This window comes from Ambystoma mexicanum, chromosome 2p (genome assembly GCF_040938575.1).
Source record: "Ambystoma mexicanum isolate Mex_15411 chromosome 2p, UKY_AmexF1_1, whole genome shotgun sequence".
NCBI lineage: Eukaryota > Metazoa > Chordata > Amphibia > Caudata > Ambystomatidae > Ambystoma > Ambystoma mexicanum.
The window spans coordinates 765,136,234-765,154,917 of record NC_090923.1 but is presented as its reverse complement, the minus strand read 5'-3'; the positions used below and the strand labels follow the sequence as shown (position 1 = coordinate 765,154,917).

At 45.1% G+C, this 18,684-nt stretch overlaps 1 protein-coding gene across 2 annotated transcripts in view; it reads right to left on the bottom strand.

Annotated features, from left to right (window-relative positions):
• The window catches only part of LOC138566770 (uncharacterized), a 301,285-nt gene that overhangs the window by 110,960 nt on the left and 171,641 nt on the right, over nt 1-18,684 (bottom strand). The window contains exon 2 of one of the 2 annotated variants that reach the window (XM_069644415.1): nt 3,618-3,899. In XM_069644415.1, coding sequence (XP_069500516.1) covers nt 3,618-3,899 — 282 coding nt within the window. The remainder of the gene's footprint in view (nt 1-3,617; nt 3,900-18,684) is intronic. The other variant, XM_069644416.1, reaches the window with a different exon arrangement.

The window sequence follows — 18,684 nt, the reverse complement described above, 5'->3', positions numbered from 1 at the left end:
TCTGCTTCCCTTACCCTGTTCTTCCCCGTATGATTGTAAAATGCTCTGCTGCTTCCCAATGCTAGGGCAGTGCTCAGGAAATATACACAAATCATGATAATGTTTTATTATAATCCAGCCATTCAGATTCTTGAGTGTGATACCCCACACCAAGGTCTCCCATGCTTGGTCCCTTTCCTTTGTTGTGTAGCTAACGTTCTTCTTGTACTCTTCCAAGGTCCAACCAAACATCCTAAGGAGATCCTCATTTCTGTGTGTGTAATGTGTCCTGTTTTCTGGTTCTAAGGCTCTATTCACATCTATTCCCTGTCTCAGTGATCTAACCATCAGTGCTGCCTCAGTTCTCTTTTTTAATCTGGTGCATAGTGTAAGTAAGCTCCAGGGAAGCTATCCAGGCTATGATGCCACAAACAATATCTAATATTTTCTTAGGGATATGAATATTAGGGATATGTTATCTGGGAAGAGCAATGCTGATGGGGCACTCACCTGATGTGATCTGGTGCTGTGGGTTGTGCTGTGTGGGATCACCTTCAAGTCAGCTGCTTCATCACTCTTTATGACCTATCTTCTTATCCATTAAGACCTCCCTTTATCATGGCCAGCTACTTCACAAAGTCTCTCTTTGGCTGAAGGTCAGCCAAACTCTTTACTTAACGGGCCAAACCCCTGTTCTCCATAAACAGTGTCCTTCCCTCCACAGTCAGAGAAGAGAAGCTATTGCATGAGGTGATACTCAAAGCTCTGAAAGAGGTCCTGTAGGGGGTGATGCCTTAGGTCTTATTGTTTCCCATTTTCCTTTTTAATTGGGTCGTCCTCCCCCTCCATAGTGATAGCATTGTGAGCTGGAGAAAGGGAGTGTATTTTATGTCTATACTTAAAACAAAAGACTGCTTGAATTTAGATTTGTCTTATATCATATGCCTGTCTAGCACCCTTTCTCTTTCTGTCTCTCTATCTCTCTCCTGCCTTCATCACTTCCGCTCCCTCTCTGTCTCTCTCTTACTCGCTCTCTAAGAGGATGAGAGTTAGCTTGTAAGGTGCATATTTGATTAAGACCCCTCAGCTGCTGCTGACATTAGCACAACCAGAGGGCAACAGATATCTTGAAGCAGAGATGAGTGGAGTGGGAGCTGTGTTTGTATGGTTAAAGGTAACTAAGAACAGCAGTTACCACAGCATTCAGAGACATACACTGTCATTGCATGTTTCATGCAGAAATTTTGCAATTCCACTGAGGGTTCTTCATATGATGGGTGGGCGGCGATGTAAGAGGATGCAGAAAGGTTCTACCGGCAGAGCTTGTATTCTGAAAGACTCAGTAAGGGACCAGAGGAGCAGACTGCAGGATCTATTTGGTATTTGTATTTATTTGTTAATTATTAGTGTTTGTGCAATCAATAGCCAGCATTCAAAATTAAACATTGCTTTACGCACTGGTGTGTATTCTTGGCAAACAATCTTTTTTTTCAAATTTGACAATGTTCTTTTTTAAAGTATCAGACTTATTTTGGGAAGTTTGCACTTCTGCTACTGAATGATACATTATCAAAACCTAGAATAGCCATACACATAGTATTCTGATAGAGGATTTGTATTCCAAGATGAAAGGTCTGGTACTCTCATGTTGGACTCTTTTGATATACTTAGTGAGAAAGAGGAACACAAAAATGGCCTCACAATTTGGATGTGAGAATAAAGGTGCTATGACATCTCTTGTTCCATTGATGGAGAGTGGACTGAATTCATCCAGAAATTTCGAAGAGGAGGAAAGGCAAGGCACTCCTTTTCATCCTCTTTCCTCCACAAAGTTTTAGGTGGATCCCAAAAGCATATATGTTTCCTTTTATTTCCCATAGGTGGGATTCTGCTCGCAGATGCAGCTCAAGCAGATGGATTTGTGCCAAACGTTAGTGAGTAACGGTGTCTGGTTCTGATGTGTGTTTTTGTAAGTTAGGCATTATTCCAATAAGCAGTTTGTTTTGCATCTGTCCAAACACCTGTTAGAGATGAGCAGTTCGCATAGTACAATACTGGAACCACATATCTAATTTCAAGGAGTTTTTTGAGTAATATAAATCCAGAGACCTGGCTCATATCTATAAACATAGCAAAGGGAAAGAGAGCCAATATGATTGGTCGGGTGGTCAAAACATTTTCTGAAATGCTGCTATAGTGGCCGGTGTCTTTCATGGTGAATCCACCTAAAAATAAGCATGAGTTTTGGATTGGATCTTCCCCTTGGCTATTATTAGCTCAGCAGACCAGGTCTGCAGATAACTGGTGGCCCGTAGGTCACCAACTGGTCAGTGAGGTGGACAAGGGCTCAGGCTGATAGCTGATGGCCCACCACAGGTCCACACGGCTACTGGTGGCCCATGAACCTTCAAAGGTGGGGAACTGGCTAATGGGGCTGGCTGCAGCCCAGTGTGCGCTACGGGGGCTTGCCGGACCTAGAGCATGCCACAAGCGTGGCCACTGGCCATGCCGCATTGCAATGATGGGAATTTGGGAAGTTTGGGGTATAGGAATGCGGGGCCGTGGCTGCTGGCTATGGCCAGACACCACTTTGGTTTGCTTGTGTAGCCATGCCTCACCCACAGTGGCCACAGACATGGCCATAAACCATGCCCTGACCGTCAAACAATACAATGTTTAAGCCATTTTGGCCATGGCCTAAAATAAAATCCCACCATCCCAGGTGGATTGGATGGACTGTCATCATTTAAAAAAAATAAAACTTTTACTCATCCAAAGCCTTGTACCACTCATAATGCCATATATGCCAAAAGAATTGGCATGCATATTCCCACCACACATCTTACAGAACATGAGCAACAAAAGGAGCTGGGGAAAGAAGTAGCAGCCCGATCTGGATTGAGTCACATTAGATTAGACATGAGGGCTAACACAAAATTAAAGCTCACAAGAAATGTAAAAATGATTTTGAACACCTGGTTTCCCATGTCAATTAGACAAGAGGCATAATGAGCAGTGTATGGTTATGGTCAAGCTATGCCTGATTTAAAATGCTGGAATTACGGTTGCTTTATGTAAATTTGTGGGGTGTTTGACAAAGTTCGTTCCACTACATTTCAAAGGTTTTTTTAAAGATAAACATAGCAATAAAGTCACTCTGACAACTTTTTTTCACGGATTATAAATATAATTTCAAGGCCAAAGACATTAGTTGCAGGTATGATTGTGTTCCACCTGCAATCTCTGTTTCAGGTTCTGGGGAGAGACTATTGCTGTCCCTCTATGTGCTGTGTCTCATAGATACACTGTAAACTGATTCTACTACACGTTGGCTGCCATGGTGTTTACACTCGAATTCATCAGAATTAGCCACGATTTAGATGGGGTGGGATTTTCAAGCCTTAGAGAAATTTGGCGTCTAATGATTTATCCAAATTCGAATTGATAATTACCAAGATATTGGCAACTTGAGCTAAGGAGCACTTGATGGGCTTCCATTTTTTTAAGCTTACTAGTGCTATCACTAACCCCTTCAAACGGAGCTCTACTAACCGCCTCTGTGTTTACTTCATATTATACACAATTACATTTCATGAATGCCACCCTCCATCATTCGTATACCACCACAGTTGTTGTACCTGCATTCTTGTCTGCTGGAGGCTAGGAGAAGCAGGAGCTTGCCATTGCTCAGGATGAGGGCCAGACAGTTCTCTCTTTGGGCTCCCAAGGGAAGCTTGGGCATATCATTGAGTTCCCTTCCGTCCAATATAGCTTCGCAGCTCTTCTGCAGAGAGATTTCCCATTCCGGTGGTGACATGGTGTCTCGGCATATCTGCAGGCTGCCTTCCACTGACAAGTATAGAAACCTTTCTTTCCATTGTTTAAACAGGAAACCACCTGAAGACAAACCAGCATATTTCCTGTAAAGCATATTATTAATGGGTATGCTAGTATGTAAACATTCACAATTGTTTTTTGTTTTGTTACAGATGTCCTTCTTTTCATTTGCAGATGGGGTAAAACTGCAAGATTGGCATCCTGTGCACTGTACATATATGTGATTCATGTGGTTGCACAAATTCTAAATCTCTATCTGTTTTTTTAATCAGGCCAGGGGTTTCAAGGTTATTACTAAAAATTATTTTAAATACATCGATTTGTGCTGCACATTGTTCTATACAATTGAGCTTGAATTACATGTGTTGTTTGCACCTGGTACCAACAAATCCACCTGCTGTCTTAAAAACAAAAGACCCTTTTCATAGGCTCCTTTAAGGAAACAGACATTATTCACAAGGCCATATTGCACCTGCCCCTAACACCCCTGCCACCACTCCCCCTGAAGGTAACATACTGCAGTGGTCCACTAGCACAATGCATAACAGCTTCCCTTGGGGCTATGCTCCTCCCATGAAACCATTTTCTGGCAGTAGTACCTGACCCAGTCTGTCACCTTTCCCTTCACTAATATATGTATTCCCCTTCTAGTGCCATATTGACCTATGAAGGCAGACCATTCCATCTCTCTGTACGACTTCTTGTCATGTAGTGCCCCCATTAAGACATCTGCTTATTTTAAGTTGCATTTACTGTCTGGCAATGCATTCAAAATTCTCCTACCAGGGTGAACTTTCAGATAAGTTTACAAAAATAAGACCATGAAAAGCCTAATTTATTTCACTTGTTTTTTGTATTTTGAAAACAGTAATTTGTGCAGGGTAAACACATATGTCTCCTTTAAATTAAATGATGGATCTGCGCATTTGTGCTTCACAAAAGAACTGATACTTGCCCACTTACAGCTTAGGTGGACCAAAGTTCACAGATAATGTTCAAAGGATGTCAGAGCCACATGAGATGTATTTTGTACCAGATAATATATATGTGCTATTTTCATTATGTGCTATTTACATTATGTGTACTCAGTCAATCTGAAAACATGTGTGCTATTATTAGTGCATTAGACCTCTTGTGTGGTTTGTAGTCACTTATTCTTTATCACTTCCTTCTCAAATTCAGGGTTGGACAGTTTAATATATTCCCCTTTCACGTGGCAACAAACATGCAAAATCAGATTTATATTCCCCTTTTCTTTCAATAAAGGCTACAACATAGTATATTTTCTATGCTTATTTGGTCTTGTTGTGTTTAACATTAATTATCTCAGTTTAAAGACATTCTCTGTGTGCATCGTTTAATAGAGAACAGTGCATGCAATCAAATAATTTCTACAGAATTATATCCATAGTCATGTAATATTGATTGAGAAAAACGTGTCGGAGGCGTCTTCAGACAGGCTGTCGTGTGGCTTGACATGGCCCTGTTACGCTGTTAGGTTCTTTTCTCTAATCTTGCAGTTCGTGGTTCTTGGCACACCGTTCACCCGGCTTGTTGCTTTTTTCTGGGTTACCTCTGCCTGGATCGATGTGGGGGAAACCAGCTTCAACACTCTTGCCTTGCCCTTGACCCTGGGACGCTGGGACCCTGTGTGTTCACCCGCATGTGCATCTTGACAGCAAGGGATCACTATAAATAAGCAATCTTGAACTACTAGGGATTCTTTGAGAATCTGGACTGTGCTGGGACACACATCCTATACCTGTGGTCTGAACCCAGAGCGCTTACATGTAGGTGCGTCTCCGAGGTCCAAGCTCAAGTAATATAACTCCAAGACGAGTTTATCATTTTGACGCTCCTAGTGGTAAAGCACGGCTTATGGGACTAAACAGTGGCGAATGCGTGCTAGTGCTTGAGAGATTTTTGGAAAGGTTTGCTATTGAGTTTCCTGGCACTCTCCTCCTTTTTCTTTTGTTTGCTTTTACCTCTATTATTCATTTTTACAAATCCATTTCTTTTGGGGTGTCTCTGTATTCAGGTGGGCAAGAGTTAAGACGCATGAGCATTTTCCTGGGCTGACTTTGCTATTAAGGACTGGCTCAGTTTTTTTTCCAGTAGTGCTGCCCTGTCCCTTCTGCCCCCGACTGGAGAATCCTTACCGGTAGGGAAGTCTCTAGAGGTGATTGTGAAATTGTGTAATTATTTTGCATATTTTCCTACAATCATAAAAGAAGTTGGCAAATGCAAATATTGTCTATGCAGCACACGAATTATGCACAGCAGGTGAGCGTGTAGTTCGGCCAGAAATCATTGCTCAATAAAAGGTGCCCCATGCACAAAGAAATGGTTGAAGGACTTACCTAACAATAAATGAATCTGCTCATTGTTCTCACGTGCCATCTCAATTTGTTCACAGTGCCCCTTGTTAGTTGAATTTGCTCAATGTGCCCACTTGCCATTTGAATCTGCTCATTGTTATCACGTGCCATGTGAATTTGCTCATTGTGTTCATTAGCCATTTGAATCTGCTCATTGGTCTCAATCTCCGCTACTATCCGTCAGGATTTCCCTGACATTCACAATTTTGCTGCCTTTAACGATTTACCTGAACAAAATTGTATGCATATCTCGATTCCCTGTTGCACTGCCTACTAAATGCATTGGTTAAGTTTCTGCTTAGCTTGATCTACCCAGTGACTTAGCCTATTTAGTATTACCGCTTTTGTCTTGAATTATTTACATGTTCCATGTTTACAATGCTTATTATCTTCCTTTACCTGACTGTCCTTAGGCTGATGATGTTTCCCACGATCTTACCTCCTCTAGACATGCCCAATAAAAGTTCTAACTGTAACAACAGACTGGACGTGACCTCCCCAGGCACCGAACAGACCCTAGGAAATGTACTGATTCCTAATCTCGTTATAACCAACATTTCATGTGACCTCTCATGTAGGAACTCTAAACTACGCTCGAGACTACCTAAGATATACAAACCACCTGCCAGGTACCTTACTGCTGCGCTTATAGCAGAAATTATCACAAGGACATTACAAAACAAAATTACTCCTTAATAGGTGACACCACTAATCACAATGACAAAACAGACAAACACCACAAACCACGAACTAGCCTAGCCAAACACAACAGACCTGCCTTATCTAGCCCCACCCTTAAAGGAACACTCATTAATTCCAGGTCATTAATATCCCATGCCACAGCAATTGCTGACATTATACAAATAGGTAACTACGACTTCCTAGCCATTACCGAAACCTGGCTACATCAAGCGGCTGGACCAGCCCTGATGCTCGCTGTGCCCACTGACTACACCATCTTTAGAGAAGACGGAGCTAATTCCTGTGGAGGAGGCTTCACACTCATTGCCAAAACTGATCTGTCAATAAGAATAGAAAAACCCCTGCACACCAAATCCTGTGAGTCCTTAACTGTCAAGCTCCTAACCTCCAACTCACAAACTATTAATATACACCTTATGTACAGGCCACCAGGACCCATTGGCTACTTCGAAGAGGATATCTTCACAATACTCTCAGAGAATTTAAAAAACATATCTCAAGCCCTTCTATTAGTAGACCTGAACTTGGGCTTTAATGATCAAAAAGATGTACAAGCCTTAAACATAGCGAATGTCCTCTCAGAGCTCGGCTTTACCCAAAGATTGACACAGCCTACCCACGAGAAAGGCCGAGCACTTGACTGGGTGGCTGACCACAAATGCAATACAACCATTACCTCCGTCAGTCCACAAGCATGGGCAGATTACGCTCTTATAGCCTTCACCATAGACGTCAAAATTCTCCAACACCAAATCAATACTCTAGCACCCCCTACGCTAACAAGGAATAAAAAAAACATAGCTACAGACAGGTTATTACCGCTAAATCTACCTAACTTAAACTCACTGCCTGACACACTAGATCCCTCATCACTAGTCAACAAATTTAATACAGTCATGGCCAATGCCTTAGATACTATCGCCCCATTAAAAATGAGAACTAGCAAACCTAGAGCACACCTAAATGCCTGGTTTACCCCTTACCAAAAATCACTAAGGAAAGAAAAACGCAATTGTGAATCCTCTTGGAGACTAGTACCCTCAGAGGCGAATAAAGCTACCCTTACTAACATTTCTACAAAATACAAAACCGAAATAAAGCGAGCTAAAAAAGAAAGCTTTGACAATAGAATAATGCAAGCCAAATCAGGAACCAAGGAGCTTTTCACAATACTAAAGGAACTGGAGAACCCTATCCCGGGACCTGATAACTGTGTCAAAAATAAGACATGGTGCTCTAATATCCAGAAGGCACTTGGTGACAAAATTGCCACCCAACAAGTTAAAATCGATAAGAAAAAAACTAAACATACCTCTTACAACGACCGCAATTGACAAACTACATACTACTGCCAAACCAGAACAAAGATTTAACTTCACCAAAGTCTCCATACTGGAGGTTGAAAAAATTATCTTATCACTTAAACCTTCAAATTGCCGAGGTGACAATTACCCGGCTCAAATAATAAAGGACGCTGCTAGAGATTTATCACCATTCAGCTCTAAATGTATGAACTCCTCATTCTCCTCAGGCACCATACCGAGTAATCTCAAGGAATCTTGGGTCCTTCCCCTCCTTAAGAAGCAAACACTGGACCCGGCTATACCCACTAATTACAGGCCCATCACCACAGTGCCATTCTTACTAAAGATTTTAGATAGAGTGGCATATTTACAGATTCAGAAATTCCTGGAGCTGCAACTCCTAGGCTCGCAGCAATCAGGTTTCAGACCACAGCACGGTACTTAAACAGCACTGATCGATCTTAAGACACAGGTCGATGAGCTGAGAGACCAAGTAAAAACTGCCCTGCTTTTCCTTCTGGATCTCTCAGCAGTGTTTGACCTAGTGGATCATAAAGAGCTTTGTAACCATCTAGAATCAGCAGCACACTTCTCGCTCCAAGCTATAGCATGGATCAAATCATTCCTAAGTGAGAGAACCATGAGGGTCTTCTCTATCTCAGCAGCTACAGACCCTTCTCCTATTACGTGTGGTGCACCCCAGGGATCATGCGTCTCCCCCACCATGTATAATATTGTTACTAAGCCCGTTTGATGATCTAGACCTTCTAGCTATCACCTACACTAACTATGAAGATGACACCCAGATTCTCATACCACTCTCAGGGGATTACAAACAGGATTTGGTGTTGGTGAATAAGATATACCTATACAGAACATTAAGAAACTTAGCCAAGGCTACACAACCTTTGTCATAGACGGCCATACAATGAAAGTTGTTAAGGAGGTAAAAACACTAGGTTTTTACGTTGACTCTAGCCTCACCCTGGCAAAGCAAGTAAATGTTATGGCATCTTTCACAGCGTACAACTGTAAGTTGATCAGATCAGCTAGACCTTACCTCTCTACAAGCAGTTGCACCACACTGGCAAGAGCACTCGTGCTGTCCAAACTGGATTGTTGTAACACTCTATATTTAGGTTCCAATAAATACATTAATCAAAAAATCCAAATACTACAGAATAACGCCCTTAGAGCAGCACCAGGAATCTCTAAAAGAGAACATATATCAACGACTAGAAGACAATCCAACTGGCTATCCACAGTTGACAAAATTAAACTTAAAACTGCATCTCTAACTTTCAAATGTCTCAATAACTTAGCACCCAGCTACTTAATAGAGAGATTTAAAAGAAGAGTCACATCTAGACCTACGAGAGCAGCCTATACGAATTGCCTATCAATTCCCGCATTCAAAGTGACTACAACTGGAGGTGAGTGCTTAGCGGCCCCGGGTTCAGTTACCTTCACACAGACATAAGAGAAGGTGTTTGTGCACCGAGACCCGGCATCAGCAGAGCCATATAGCCCAATAATCGATGTACACCCCTCCTGGCACAAATGGGGTGTTTGACACAAACTCCAAACCACAGAGGATACACAAGCCAAATGAGTCAAAGCACACCACTCGGACAACCAATTTCCTGCATGCAAAGGGTGCCCTGAAATGACCCACCGCAAGGTCCCCACTGCCTAAAGTACTGGGAGAGCTAAGAGAAAAGATCAGGGATTCTGCATGATAAGGGGAGGGCCAAGTCCCAGCCGTCTGGTGGATGAAGCCATATCTTCCAAAGGTCCAGGAAATATAAAAGGAATGAAAAGACTCAACCAAAAGTTGTTACTCAGACAAAGCTCCAATAGCACAGTACGTGGGGACGCTCCACAACCAATCGGGAATATAGGAGGAGAAGACCCTCGACCCTCAAACCCCCCTGGCAAAATACATGTTCTTACAGCCCTGATGATTTGGATGAAGACGTTGCAAAAATTCAAACATAGTACTAATCTAGGAAATCATTTGTTGGAACACAGCATGGCCCCCAATGATAGAATGAGGAAGCAATCGACTACTAAAAATGGCATAGCTGCTCTTCTCGAAGGAATCAGACTGGACAATGGCCATAGGAATGATAACCTGGACATGAAGGTGGAAACCCTGGAGGATCGAGTGATCGAGTACAAGGATTTGAGGAAAACCAGTTGTCGGTCAATATCATAGAGACAGAGCGCACTGAGCTTGAGGAAGAGCCACCGGTCCCAAATCTGTACTGGTGAAGTTCCACTACTACATGGACAAATCCAGAGTGATGGACAGAGTAAGAAAAGAAAGGACCGATAGACTGTGGCTGAGCCAAAAAAACAATGTTTCAAGATCTGCCCGGTTTCACTATCGCCTGAAGATGCCAATGTTGCCCCCTAACTAGATGGCTCAGAGACAAGGGAATGTGCTATCATTGGGCGTTCCCTTTCTCACTTTCGTTTGAACATGATGGTTTAAAATATAACTTTATGTCAGAACACAATATCCGGAGAGTCTTGGGTGAAATCCTGGAGGAAGTGTATATGCCAGTACAAGAGGAGACCACGCTTCGATCCCCCAGTGAAGGAGGCACTAGACCCGAGGAAATGAGAAGAATTCCATGATCACGGAAATTCAAAAGACTGAATACACCATCTCCGGTGAAGAAGTGAAACAAGTCCACTCAGATGTTGAAAGTGGACCCATTGAATGAGAGGGTATCGGCTAAGGGTAGAAACCTAAGGACTTTAGTTGATGAAGCGTAGGCTGCCGATCCAGCTGATTTATTTGCTGGGTGCTCTATGGTTGGTTTGTGGTGAATAATGAAAGTGGGTTGCATATTTGTGGTAGGTATCCATGGGATGGAGTTGTTCAAATTGTCTAAGCTTAACCATGGATAGATCAGTTCATGGTTGGCAGCAACTGTTTCCCCATAGCTGGTGGAGAAATTTTATTGGGAGAGACTGGAGCAAGGGGGGAAAGGGGCGGGAAAGACAGTGTCAGAGTAGGGGGAAATAGTTAGGTGTCTGGGACAGGTAACCATGGAGGACTTTAGTATTGTGGTGTCTTGTCATGGGAGGGGAAGGTTGAAGTTTTTTAAACTGTTTTTATTTCAAAAACACACATACAATGAATACAATGACAAGCCTTTCTGCCATCAATGTCTGCCCAAACATAAACTCGGTACAGTACTGACAGTTCATGGAGACAATGTACCAGAATCAGCAAACCAGGCTCGCCCTACCCAACCCCAAAACAACAACAAAGAATAAGTTACTTACCTGTAAACTCCTGTTCTCCAGCATTGGTATCGTTCATAGATTCACATGCTGAGAATATTCCTCGTCATCAGGCCGGGAATCCTCGGTAACATAGAGAAGTTTACTCTTAAACTGAAACCTACAGTCACATTTATGCCCTATCATAGTTATTTTTGGGTCATGCTGCCCACACCCAATTGGAACACCTCCCTTAGCTCTTCCCCTGTCAGCCATCTATAGATTTGGCAGCACAAGTGCAGGGCAATAAGAGCCAAAAGATGATCCATGCAGGGTAGAAGGGAGGGACGCATGTGAATCTCATTTTTTCTCATTTTTATGCGCCTTGAAACACTTGTGTATAGGCGCGTTATAAATGCCATATCATATCATATCATATCATATAATATCAATCTATGAAAGATTCCAATGCTGGAGAACAGGAGTTACATGTAAGTAACTCATTCCTTCTCCAGCATTGGATCTTTCAAAGATTCACATGCTGTGAATAGATTACAAAGCAGTATTACAATACCAAGGGCAGAGGCAAGCTCCCAGCATAACTTCCTACTGGAGACTTACCCACCTCACGAAAAAAGGTTCTGTAGAACCGATTGGCAGACTCTAGATTCTGCTGCAGAATTTCTGTTGACACAATAGAACCATGTGAACGTATGCACCGATCTCCAGGTGGCTTCAGAGCAGATGTCAGATAGCAGAATTCTGGAGAGAAAAGCTGTGGTTGCAGCCACTGCTCTTTTAGAATGAGCCTGGGTCCTGCCAGGAAGAGGCCTGCTGGATTGCTGATTGAAAAACGAGATACAGGTAGCAATCCATCTTGCAATGGAAGACTTAGAGATAGCCTTTCCAGGACCAGACGGTCCAAATGAAACAAACAATTGATCTGTTTTGTGCAAAGATTTTGTTCATGCCACATAGTACTTGAGACCACGCACCACATCCAGCATGTGCAGATTACATTCCACCTGAGACGTGGGCGTGCCTAAGAATACAGGCAAAACCAGCGGTGGAAAGCAGATGGCACCTTGGCCACAAATTTTGGGTTGGTACGTAGAAGCACCTTGTCCGTATGAAACTTTAGATAGGGCTGTTTCACAGAAAACACCTGGATTTCATTCATCTGGCTGAAGTTATGGCCACCAAGAATTCAGTTTTCCAGGAAAGGTGTTTAATAAATGCTTGGTGCATGGGCTTGAAGAGTGGCTTCAAGAATCTTGAGAGTAGCACATTGAGCTCCCTAACTGGTACCGGGCGCCAGACCGGTGGAAAAGTCCAGAAGAGCCTCATACAAATTCCTTCATCAGCCAGTGAGACCACATGGAAGGCACAGCTGCTGCACAGTTGTACCTAGAAATTGCCGCTAGGTGCACCTTTATGGAGGAAAGCGATAAGCCAGATTGAGCTTGGGACAGTAGATATGGCAATAGCTTGTCCGGTCGGATGGTTTGAGGTTGCAGTCATTGGCTTCTGCACCACATTTGAAAACCTTTCCACTTGTTTTTGTAACATTTCAAGGTGGACGGAGCTCTAGCCTTGGCCAGGACAGCTTGGCAGTCTTGAAGAAGGGACAGTGCCCTGAACTCTAGGAAGACAGGAGTCAGGCCGTCAGATTGAGACAGGCCAGGTCGTGGTGCAGTACCGCTCCTTGATTCGTAGACAGGAGTGCTTGGTGAGGAAGCAGCTTGATCGGTGGGGCTGATGCATGGGCAAGGAGGTCTGAGTACCAAAACTGTCTCAGCCACGCAGGGGCCACTAATATCAGTTTGTTCCGATACAATCTGAAGGTGTGTAGGACTCGAGGGACCAGAGGAATGGGGGGGAACACATAAAGAAACTTCCCCTCTCATGGAATTGTGAAGGCCTCTCCCACGCTATCCGGATGGGGAAAGCAGCTGGCAAAGGTCTTGCAGCATCTGTTCTCGTAGGTAGCAAAGAGGTCGATCTCCAGAGTGCCCCACGTCTGAAACAACAGGTGTAGCTGGTCGTTGTGCAGTTCCCACTTGTGGCAGGAGCATAACTCCCTGCTGAGAGAGTCTGCCACAGTGTTCTCAATCCCCATTTGATGGAGGGGAATGAGAAACATGCCCTGCTATAAATGAAAATAAATAAAAATGAAAAGGGCCCAGTGCCATAGGGCTTGGGCATCATTTGAAAGCTGTGTGGACCTTGTTCCTCCTTGCTTGCAGACATAAAACATTGACGTTGTGTTGTAGGTGTATATGTGCACCACCTTTCCCTTCAGGAGGGAGAGAAAAGACTTCAGGGCCCAGAAGATTGCTTGTAGCTCCAGCAGATCGATATGCTGGCTCTGTTCCTCCTCTGACCAAAGCGCTCTGCTGTGCTGGCCTCAACAGTGAGCGCCCCAGTCCTTCAGTAAAGCATCTGTTGTGATGGTTGACTGGTGGTCCAACAGTGTGAAGGGGGAGACACGCACCAGGTGATCCCTTACTGACCACCAGCGAAGGCTTTGTCTGAAAACTGGTGTTAGGGTGATACAGTTGTCCCAGGATCCCGAGGACTGGACCCAGTGGGCTTTGAGAAATTCCTGAATCAGTCTCATGTGCAATCGGCAGTTGGAGACTAGCGGGATGCATGATGACAACATCCACAGCAGGGATTTGTCGTTGTGGACTGGCATCACTTGGGTACTGTTGCGGTAGCACACCTTGTGTAAAAAAACAGCCACCCTTTTGTCCGAGTGTCTGGTGGTGCAGGTCCAGGTGTAAAGTGTTGCTCTGAGAGCACCTTCTGTGATGGAATCAGGCATGACTTTGGGAAGCTGATGGAAACAGCGGATGGTGACGGCAGTGTTGGTTTCTGCCAGTGGAAAGGAGGTGGCCAGTCATCCATGTACGGCTAGACGTGGATGCCCCTCCACCGCAGGTGGGCCACTACTGGTGCAAGGCACTTGGTAAATAGTAGTCGTAGTCTTTCTGGTTTGTGCTTCTGGTTTGTGCTTGCAAGGAATGTCTGGTGGATAGTCCACAAATTCCAGTGAGTGGCCCTGCTGGAAGAGGAATAGCACCCATTTGTCAGCTGTGATTGGTGTCCATTCGTCGACAAACTTTGACAGGCATCCTCCCACTGGGGTGCTGAAGTAGGGGGGCCTGACCCTGGGCTGAAATTGCTTGCTTACTTGGCATACTGGCCCCTTGACTGGGCTGAGCCACGGCGTCGCTGTGAACCCCTGTAGGACTGAGACCTTTTCCTGCAATGGTCGCATGGTGAATATAGGGTCTTGTAAGAGGAGGAAGACTGGAACGTGGTGCGGTTATCCCACATAGTCATGCCATAGCAACCTTTTCCTGAACTAAAGGAATGGCGCCTTGGCTGAATCATGCTCAAAGAGTGAGTGGTTTTCTGTCTTTTTAGACTGCACAGCCTCGTCTACCTGCATCAATTCAAATTTAGGGCACACACCCTACAGCCAGCAGGACCCTCTGTACAAGCAAAACACACTATCTAACAAAGCATCCTCAAACCCCACAGACAAAGCCACCCCCCACCCTCCATCCCATAACTCCTGACCCAATAGCTGCTAGCATATCCAGGCCAAACCTGCTTCCCTCGCATCCCTTCCCAACCCCCCAGGTGTCGAACAGCAGTGGACCTTACAACTAGTATCAACATTCCAATATCTGGATAGCGTGTCAGCTGCAAATGCAGCAGGCAGCCACCCCCAAAGCTGCAGGGAAAGGTGACAACCAAGAGGGGCGCCCACCAGGCTCCTGCCACTTACTCATTGAGGGGCCCAAAAAACAAACAGAACCTGCAACCCGCATTGCAGAGACCCCAGTCAGTGTTCATTGTTCCTTCTCGCCGTCACTTGTGCAAGACCAATCAAGTCTATCCAGGAGTGTGCTGCTGTGGTGTCCTCAAACAAGTCTGATCTGCCGTTGTGGAGCACTTCAGTTCTGCCAAGTATATCAGCATGTATCTGACACTGGCCCAGTGCAGCCACTCCTTATTTGGGCCAAACGCTGCTCTCCTCTTCTGCACCAGTTGCATATAATTCCGTTAGATGCTTAATTTGGAGGATGCCCACTCTATTACTCCCTATTCTCTGGAAAAGGCCAGTATATGCTGTCAGTCTCTATAATTCAGGATCTTGGTAATCAGCAGTCTCGAGGGGTGCCAGGTGGCGGCTTCTTGGCTAATGATCTGTGGGCTCCCTCCATTGTATTCCCCTGAGACAGCACCCCATGGCCCACCTCCTGCAGCAGCAGGTTCTCCACATAGGAGGTAGGGTCCGGGCCCACCTCTCCCTCTAGCAGTCCTAGGATCTGCACGTTATTCCTCATTGCACTGCCCTCCGTATCCTGTGCACGTCTCTCCAGCTCCCACACCATAGCAGTCAATACTGCAATTTACGCCTGATTGTTGGCAATGCCTGCTCTGTACTCCTTCAACAATGGTTCAGTGTTGCCATCCCGATCCACAAAGGTGCATACATGGGCAACATCGAATTTAGCTGTTTGATCTTGTGCTTTAGGGAAGTATGTAGTGCTGCAATATTCTGTCCTCCCGTTGCTGGCTCGTGGACACCGGGGTTGGCTCCCCGCATCTCTGCGGCTGTGGCTGAGCAGTGCCACCCACCCCCTCTGGGTGAAGGCCTCCATGACCGTCTGTTTGGCCTTACCTCTGTTTTGTTTCTCCAACATCTGTATGTGATTCCAACCAGTTGTGGGGCTTGAGGAATTCTAGCTGGGCCAGGACCTTCCGTCCTCATCACTATCCACCTGCCTAAGTCAGAGAGCGTCAGCAACTCCACTGGCCCCTATGTGAATAGACGTTATCCATCCACTCTAATCTCCTCCACTTCACAGCCGGGTCAGGACCAGACCACTTGACACCTGAGAGCCTACTGGAGCAATTCCCACACACTCCTACGATCGACTGGGCTCTCAAGAGTGATATCACAGAAACAAGCAAGGGGGTGGGTGACCCAAAAACACTGGCTGTAATATTGCCAATCACTGTGAGTCCCCGTCTTGTCCTTGTTTACATCAGTGTCCCACAACCTCTGCTGAGCCTCCTCTCCTCATATGCACTACTGCCTGTCCGCCCCAGCAGGGCTGTCCGTATACAGCAATGTGAACAGCTCTGTTGTGGCACTCTCAATGCCACACACACCCATCAGACCGAGGCCTCCAGGCCCTTAGCAGGAGACCCAGCCAGATCCTCAACAGGACTCTCAGGCAGCACGCTCAGCCCACTGACATGCACTTTAGGAGTCAGGTACTCACCAGCCCACTCTCCATCATCCGTCACCTCCAGATATCCCAGCCAGCCGTCGGGTGTTCACGCAGGCCAGCCGCTCACCGCCGTCAACCCCTGTGCACCGGCCCGCTTATCAGTCTCCACCAGTGAAAACTCACAGAGCTGACCCCATCCCCTCAGGCGTGCCCGCACAGTCTAGCTCCTCTTTTTTCTGTGGCATGCCGACCCAGCACCCTCACCCACCACAAAACAGGTCTCCACAGGGGTCACCCCTCCTCTGATCATCCTACAGTGCCAGGCCCATCAGTCCTCCTCCTTAGACAGCTGCTATGGCTGGATCCCAGGTGCTGGTCTACCGACAGCCTCTGCATCTCACCCGCCCCTCACAAAGCATGCTGTCGCACCCAGAGCCCCTCAGAAGTGCTCCGGTGTGCAGGGATCTGCATAAAAGTTTAATTATGGCACACTTATGTGCAAATCATGAAGGATCCGGCGAGAGATCTCATTGAGTGCTGTTCACAGCATGGCCACCAGCCTTGGGGAGGTAGAAGGTATGATGGTACTTAGATGACAGGGGGGGGGGGCTCAAGGAAGTGTTGAAAGGGTTCCTAAAGAAAGGTGGGAGAGGTTATCCTGGTGGTTCAGCCCAATGACAGGGGGGAGGAGGTGGGCTTCAGAGGAGGATCGGGGTGGTTGTAGTTGGGGGAAGTTTGAAAAAGGTTTTACTGTTACTGGCAGCACAGGTTAAGGTTGAGGTAAAAAGGAGCATAGTACTTAGCGGTACACTGATGTCAGCAGAAGGTAAAGTAGTGACATAGGAGAAACACTGTGATGCTGACCATATTTCTGAGATTGATATTGGGACCTTGAATATTCGAGGTCTGAATTCCACTGCCAAGAGATCATTGACCTTTAGAGTGTTCAAACGTTCCAAATTGGACACGCTTTTTCTCCAGAGAGACATTGGGATAATGGGCGAGAATCCCTCTTTCAGAGGAGAGGTATAGATAGAATGTATATCGCCTCTTAGCCCACAAAATAAAGAGATCCAGAGGGAGGATACCTATTTCTAAGGGGAAAGTTGCATAACAACAAGATCATGTTGGGGTGGTGTATTGTAAGAATGTTCTGGGAGAAAGTCTTATAGTCGGGGGTGTTTTTTATATGGTCTTGAACCCAGACAGGGATAGAAAAAGGTTGAAATCCCAGGGCACACACCCATCTCAGAAGGGTGAATCTAAATGATTCTGGGAAATTAATCAGCTGTTGTGGATAGTTGATGCATTGACAATGCCACTGGGGGGCAACCCTCCATTTACTTACTTCTCAGCAGTGCACGGATCATACTTGAGAATTAATATGTTCTTGGCTGATTCATGGTTGAAAGCTAGAGTTAAGGAAGTTACCCTCACATCTATTCACTGGTCGAATCATGATATAGTAAAAACCAAGATCAAAGATTGGTTGGATGGAAATAAAATGGGAGATACAGAGGAAGTCACCCCAATGATATTATGAGAAGGTTTCAAAGCAACACTACGCAGGGAACTAATACATATAGGTTCCCAGAAAAAAAAAACAGCATCAACAGGAGGAAAACAGGTTGAGGAGTAAAATTAAATCTCTACAATCGGGCTGGGCAGGAGCTAATTATATCAAGCCGGCAACTTCAAAGCAACTTCGGACGTACAAAGCACCATTGAAGGTCCCATTTGCACATGAGATGGAAAAAAATATATATATTACGAAATGGGGTAAAAGGTGGATAAGATTTTTGGCTGGAAGTTGAGAGAAATGAGCAAATTGAAAATGGTCAATTCTATCTGCACATCGAACACTAATGTTATTCATGGGACTAGAGACATAGGGAGAGTAGTTCAGAGTTATTATGAGAAATTGTACACGTCATGGCATAATGTTGAAGGGAACCTAATAGAGGGTTTTTTGAGTCCCCTTAAAATGCTGAG